Source organism: Bufo gargarizans, chromosome 1 (assembly GCF_014858855.1).
Source record: "Bufo gargarizans isolate SCDJY-AF-19 chromosome 1, ASM1485885v1, whole genome shotgun sequence".
NCBI classification, from domain to species: domain Eukaryota; kingdom Metazoa; phylum Chordata; class Amphibia; order Anura; family Bufonidae; genus Bufo; species Bufo gargarizans.
Genome location: NC_058080.1, coordinates 365,071,858 through 365,079,224, shown reverse-complemented (window position 1 = coordinate 365,079,224; position 7,367 = coordinate 365,071,858). Strand labels below are relative to the sequence as shown.

The 7,367-nt window shown below is 41.3% G+C and overlaps 1 protein-coding gene across 1 annotated transcript in view; it reads right to left on the bottom strand.

The window, feature by feature from the left end:
- Nucleotides 1-2,791: 2,791 nt before the first annotated feature.
- TMEM259 (transmembrane protein 259) overlaps nt 2,792-7,367 on the bottom strand; it is a 40,446-nt gene continuing 35,870 nt past the window's right edge. The window contains exon 12 of the mRNA XM_044269526.1: nt 2,792-6,890. Coding sequence (XP_044125461.1) covers nt 6,297-6,890 — 594 coding nt within the window. The 3' untranslated portion in view covers nt 2,792-6,296. The remainder of the gene's footprint in view (nt 6,891-7,367) is intronic.

Genomic DNA, 7,367 nt, shown 5'->3' with positions numbered 1-7,367 from the left:
TAAAAGGTGAATTGCATTATGGATTCCGTTACCACGGACCATAACCCATTCCATTATTCATTCCGTCATAATAGAAGTCTATGGGCTGCAAAACGGATCCGTCCTGTTCCCATTAAATATGGAAATATGCAGATAATACAGTACGAATTCACCAAAGTCTTGCACGACTATGGGCAAAACGAACTTTGGCTCCTTGGAGCCAATACCTTTTAATTCTGTAAGGAAACAGCATTAACATTGAAGTATTTGAACAAAACGACTTTTGATCTATGATTTGAAGGTTGATTCACTCAAGCCTAGTTATGATACCACATATGTTTAGTTTTTCTTTTTTAGAAAATAATACAAACTGATCACTTTTTAGTCAATTTGTTATTGGATGCAAAGCAACGAAAAAACAGTAGCGGTCATTTTTTTTTTTCTGCTTCACCGTTTGAAGTACGGGTGTTTTGCACGCACACACCTTTGTCCATGATGTTTTTTTTAATTATGTATTTTTATTTTGAGGAAAGGGGGACGATTTAGAATTTTTATATACACATTTTAATAGTTCCCTAGGGAACTTGAACAATCAATCATTAGATTTCTTCTCTCAGACTCCAATGCATTAGTACTCTAGTCTGTGAGAAATACACTGTGTTCCCATTGAAGGGGCGCCATAGTGACTAATGTGCGGCAGCCTCGTATCACTCAGGAGTACAGAGACTGCCACACACATCATCGGCGCTAGGGGGGGGAACCAGTGCATGGCCAGGAGCGCGTGCTCCAGGTTTTTATCCTCACAGATGCCATGGTCACCTTAGACCACAACATCTGAGGGATTAAATGTGTGTGATCTACATTATTGATGATCACATACATTAGCCCCGGGTGCCCGCTGTTTAAAACACCTGCGGGCGCCATCTTTAAAGTCTCGACTGCCAAAGTATGTATTCGTAAGGCGGTCAGGAATAGATTAAACCTAACACTTATGTAGAAATGCTACTCTTTCTATGCCACCCCCTTACTGGAGTGAGTTTGTTGCAATTTTTTATTGCAGTGATAAATCTGGATTTATCTTTCTATCATAGCTAGCCAAACCCACGTTCCAACACTGGAGCAAGTGGTGTAAAAATGTCACAAGTAACCCCACATAAAAGCCTTTTTTCTCACTGTGCAGGGCTTAATTCGCCCCAAAGAATTGTCACCTACGAGAAAGAGAATTTATGAATAACCATTCACTAAACGTTCTGATGTCTAGCTCCGCAAATTACAGAACATTTCCTATTCTGGTTCGTTCTGTGGACAAAAATAATCCTTTCAATTAATGGGAAAAATGCAGAATGCACACAAAACGGATATGGTCGTGTGCATGTAGCCTAAAAATGTAATTTTCACCACCAAACCTGGGGAACTGTAGTATATACACTCACCTAAATAATTATTAGGAACACCATACTAATACGCTGTTGGACCCCCTTTTGCCTTCAGAACTTCCTTAATTCTATGTGGCATTGATTCAACAAGATGCTGATAGCATTCTTTAGAAATGTTGGCCCATATTGATAGGATAGCATCTTGCAGTTGATGGAGATTTGAGGGATGCACATCCAGGGCACGAAGATCCCGTTCCACCACATCCCAAAGATGCTCTATTGGGTTGAGATCTGGTGACTGTGGGGGCCATTTTAGTACAGTGAACTCATTGTCATGTTCAAGAAACCAATTTGAAATGATTCGAGCTTTGTGACATGGTGCATTATCCTGCTGGAAGTAGCCATCAGAGGATGGGTACATGGTGGTCATGAAGGGATGGACATGGTCAGAAACAATGCTCAGGTAGCCTGTGGCATTTAAACGATGGCCATTTGGCACTAAGGGGCCTAAAGTGTGCCCAGAAAACATCCCCCACACCATTACACCACCAGCCTGCAGAGTGGTAACAAGGCATGATGGATACATGTTCTCATTCTGTTTACGCCAAATTCGGACTCTACCATTTGAACGTCTCAACAGAAATCGAGACTCATCAGACCAGGCAACATTTTTCCAGTCTTCAACAGTCCAATTTTGGTGAGCTCGTGCAAATTGTAGCCTCTTTTTCCTATTTGTAGTGGAGATGAGTGGTACCCGGTGGGGTCTTCTGCTGTTGTAGCCCATCCGCCTCAAGGTTGTGCGTGTTGTGGCTTCAGAAATGCTTTGCTGCATACCTCGGTTGTAACGAGTGGTTATTTCAGTCAACGTTGCTCTTCTATCAGCTTGAATCAGTCGGCCCATTCTCCTCTGACCTCTACCATCAACAAGGCATTTTCACCCACAGGACTGCCGCATACTGGATGTTTTTCCCTTTTCACACCATTCTTTGTAAACCCTAGAAATGGTTGTGCGTGAAAATCCCAGTAACTGAGCAGATTGTGAAATACTCAGACCGGCCCATCTGGCACCAACAACCATGCCACGCTCAAAATTGCTTAAATCACCTTTCTTTCCCATTCTGACATTCAGTTTGGAGTTCAGGAGATTGTCTTGACCAGGACCACAACCCTACATGCATTGAAGCAACTGCCATGTGATTGGTTGACTAGATAATCGCATTAATGAGAAATAAAACAGGTGTTCCTAATAATTCTTTAGGTGAGTGTACATTGTGCACTGTGTTACGGGACAAATCTCTGAAATTATTAATTTCCACTTGTCTTGTAGCTAGGGAAAACGCATAATCATTACTTGACATTGCCAACTAGTGGTCACACAACTCACTGTTCCCATAAAGGATATAGTACATTAAACAGGACTTTCCTTATACACATGATCACTGTGTGCTTAAGATAGAATATTTATTAACATATATACAAACACAATTTATCAATTTTTATGAATTTTCTGAGGTACAATTAAATAGAACATGGGATGATGGGGTCACAGAACAGTCACACCCCAATAATTATTCCATTTCTCATCACTAGAAATATTAAGCTCTCTCTAAGCTATGCATAGGGTCGGTTGCTGCATATGCATGGGGTATCGATCCAAGATGCCTCTGAGAGGCCATTCTGCAGGCTTCTATTAGACCCTTCCAAATGGGTCTTAGCATGGGTAGTAAGCAATGCGGCTCTAGTTACACCATTTATTAATAACTCATACCAAAGTCAACGCCGAAAGTTGGCTTTCATGTTTCAGGAAAACTATTGTTGGAATACAAAGTAGTGTTAGTCGCAATTCACAAAGGGGTTGTTGGGGAAGAGGTTTTCGTGTGATGCTCTGCGAAGATGAAAGATTTCGCTCCCTGACTTAAGAACTGCTTTTAAAACTAGGATATTTAGGTTATTTCAAAGCATGCTGCATTTTGTCTATAAAGTGAACAATGCTGCATGTGTAGTGTATTATGGTGGTTTTCCTTGTTAAAGAGGACCTGTCACCACTCCTGACAGGCCTGTTTTAATAGCTTCATGCATAGCCCGTGTAATTGCTACTCGGTTTATTAATAAAGGTCCAGATGGGTCTTACCAGTTTGAGGTGTGTCCCTGCACAAGGCAACACTGTCCAATCAGTGCTGCACGTGGACTGTAGACTGCACAGGGACACACCCCCAAATGGTAATACCGATCTGGACCTTTTTTTATAAACATCTAGTAGCAACACCGGATGAATGGAATGTAGAGTTCAAGGTTATTGAATGGGGAATAAATTATTTTGCCAAACAGATATGTCCACTTCAAATCAAATGCCGCCACAATCACTGCAGGGAAAACTTTGTTAAATGTACATGCACATGTAGTGCTGACATGTTGTATCATGATGGTGGCCAAAACTCAACCCCGAGAAGCTAGATTCGTCCGGAAGCCACTTTTGCATAATAATAATTCGAACAGGCAGCAATGCAAAATTCTAAGAGCTTAAATAGACTTCCTGGCAAATACTCATCGGCACGTTTCTAAGGGAGAAGGAATCTGGAACGCTGTATTACGTATATCAATGTCATTTTAGTGTAGAGCCATTAAACAATTCTCCTACCAGAGAAAATACCCTTCATATACTTCTCAGGGACTGACACATTTGAAAGGCTGCTTTCTACCATATACCAGTCATGTTCCAAAGAAGTGGCTTCTCGGATGCCTTTGGACTACCCGTAAAAAGGTAAAATGGGGCAGGACTTTATTTGACTAAAACTTCAATGTATTGCTATATACTGGAGACTCTGCTACAACACAAAGCAATGGTAAGTGCTGGTGCCATTGTTGTATAGAAATGAAGCCTCCATAGATCACAAATCATGGACATGCGACAAAGCCTGGATATAACATACAGAAGAATAAAGAATTCAGTAATGTTAAATCAATTAGCCCGAGTCCTGAGCTTTTAGAAAACTTTTGACAGGCACATGCTAAAAGGTTTTGATTGGTGGGGGTCTGAGTTCTAAGACCCCCACTGTTCGCTAGAATTAGGAAACAGAATAGAAATGGGCCCACAGACTTTCTATTGAGTGTGTCTCACTTGCTCTCCTGCGGCAATAAGAGTGTGCACAATATGCGAGTGTTTGTCTACCCGGCTTCTAGTGGTCAGTGGGGGTCTCAGGGCTCAGACTCCCACCTGATCAAAATTACTAGTGTCTCTATGAAATATCAGAAGTTTTCTGAAACGTTATTTATCCTTTAATTGGAACGGGAGAAACACTAAAGATGCATAATAAGGCAAATTAGTTAAAATTCTGAAGCTTGTATTCCAACAGTAATCTTCCTTTAAAAAGGAAATCACCATTTTATATTTTTATAAAAAATGTGTTAAAAAAATATATATATTGGCACTTTAAGTGGTAGACTGCAGACTGTGTCCATCCACCTGGACTGTATAAGGATATAATTTCAGCTGACACTCGTCCTGTAAAAATAACAAGAATATTGCCAGACAAGTTAAAGCAAAAAAAAAAAAAAAAAAAAAAAAACAAACAGAAGGTGCAAACAAAAAAAGAAAACTACAAAACTGAAGCCATACAAATATAAAATGGTGTTAAATCCTTTTTAAAGAAACACATTGATATAGGACAAAAAAAAGGTATAATTTACAAATGGCTTTAAAGGGAATGTCGACTTTTTAACACCATATCCTTTAAGAGGTTCAAACTTCTGTTGCTTATTTCTTAATGTAGCCTGATAACAGAGCTTATGAAGATATATATTTAAAAAGGATAAAATGATGGCTGCCAGCAGCTACCACTAGAGGGAGCATGTGAGCTTCCTGCATACAGTGTAACCATTAACAGGCAACCAGCAAGCTATCTTTTAAATCTATCTAGGAAATTTAACGTTCAGCATCAGATAATTCTAAGGATATATAAAGTAATTATGTTGAACAGCACTTGGTGTTTTTTGAGGAACAATCATTACATTTCAGACCAGACTCCATGACGGAAGTGCTGATCCAATTTTATTCACGAGTGCAGCTTCGGGAATACATCTTGTTGGCCACTTATTTCTGTCCTATATATGTAAGTGCATATGCAAACATAAAACACACATATATATGTACGTCATCTTTATCTGTATATAGCCTTCATACTTCTACTTACAAAAAAGTGCAATGTAATAGCAAAACAGGTTTTACACATTCGTGAGCAGCTTCTTTCTTCAGTCATAGGTGGAAAGGCACACATGTTATCCTTCTGCCACAACCAGGGCACCTCCACAAACACCTCTGTCCCAGCTTATGCACTTACATTCCATAGCTTTCAGAATAAAGTAAGCACTGGTCACACAGGGTGAAAGTAGAACAAAAAAGTAGAGAGAAAATATCTGTGGACATTTTTTTTTTTAAAGAAATCATAAGTTCACTCATCCTTGGTCCAGTGGTTGTGGAGTGAAATTATGAAACGCTATATTGCCCCTAGGGCCTCTGTAATAAAGCCTCTGGAAACCTATCAATCTGAAATATGGCTGTTAAAACTCAACAGGAACCACGTTGCATCGACCCGTGGAGACACCAGCGTGCATGTCAGTGCATACAAATCGTGAACACAACATATATGCCCACAAACTGTGTGTGTCAGAGACCGGCAGCCCCGTTACCCATTTACGTTACGTTTTCCTAGGCCGTTAAGCCGCATTTTATTGAATAATGAAAGAAAAGCGATTGCAGTCAGTCCTTGTGCGTGAACGCATCTCACGCATTGCGCAATTTTTTTAGAATCTGGTTTTGTGCGCTGCAGACCAGTCACTCCAGTTGCAAAGAGATAAATGGTCCAGACAGCTCCTCCTTAGGAGAAATGCATTTCTCCTGTACACAGCGCGCTAAGGGCAGTCGGTGTGAATCCGAGATTCCGCTCACAATTCAGACCCCTGCTCAGCCTCTGCACTCGGCTGTGGCGCACTAGCTTCTGAGAGCAGCCCTGACGACATAGAGGATGACAGATTGTTCTGCTCTCGATCAGTGCTGGTAACTGAAAATCTTACTGGATTACAGTCTGTGGCTACTTGCACTTGGGGTTCAGTCAGTTTTTTGGGAATGTTATCAGGTGTAGCAGTTGGCAGAATAGGAGGCGGGTCACCAGTCTGCGTCACTTCTGTAGTACCAGCTTCAAGAGGTTGGCTCCTAGCCGTATCCTGAATCGGCTCCTCAGACAGAAGCTCTATAACATCTTCTACGGGTTGTGCTGTAGCCACACCGCCACTTGAAGGAGTATCAGTTGACACAACACCTGCAGCAACTAAACTAGAGGCCGGAGGCTGGAGAGTAAAACTGGGGGCAGGGGGAGGCGTTACAATGGATGGCTCAGATGTAGTGTTGTTGTTCAGGTTGTCCTGAAGGCTGGTTTGATTCTGACCAGCCTGCTGATTTTGAAGGAGCATTTCCTGGATGCGGATCTGCTGAAGTATGGCGGGAAGTTCATAGTGATGGAAAAAATAGATCATAGAGTGCTGTGGGAACAGAAAGCTCAGCATCAATCAGGCACATTCATAATAGCGAACACATTTTAGCAAAGTGTCTGAAATTTATATTACCACATGTGACAAAGTGCGACCAACTGTAGACTCCACACAATAACTATAACATGGGAGGTGGCATTTTAAAATGGCTGTATTGTATGTGCCTTTACAACTTTGCCCACAACACAGGTATCTATAGAGGCTTACAACCTTCTCAACCTACTTCTAATATGAGAAGGTTTACCTCAACAAGAAAAATCCCTTTTAGAAAATAAAGCTGCAGGTCCGGTTTCTCTAAGGCTGGGTTCACACCTGAGCGTTTTACAGCGCGTTCCTACGCGCTGTAAAACGCTCAACAAGGAGAAACCAATGATTCCCTATGGGAATGGTTCTCACCTGGGCGTTTTACAGCGCGTACGATACCGCTGTAAAACGCCCGACACCCCAAGAAGTACATGAGCTTCTTTG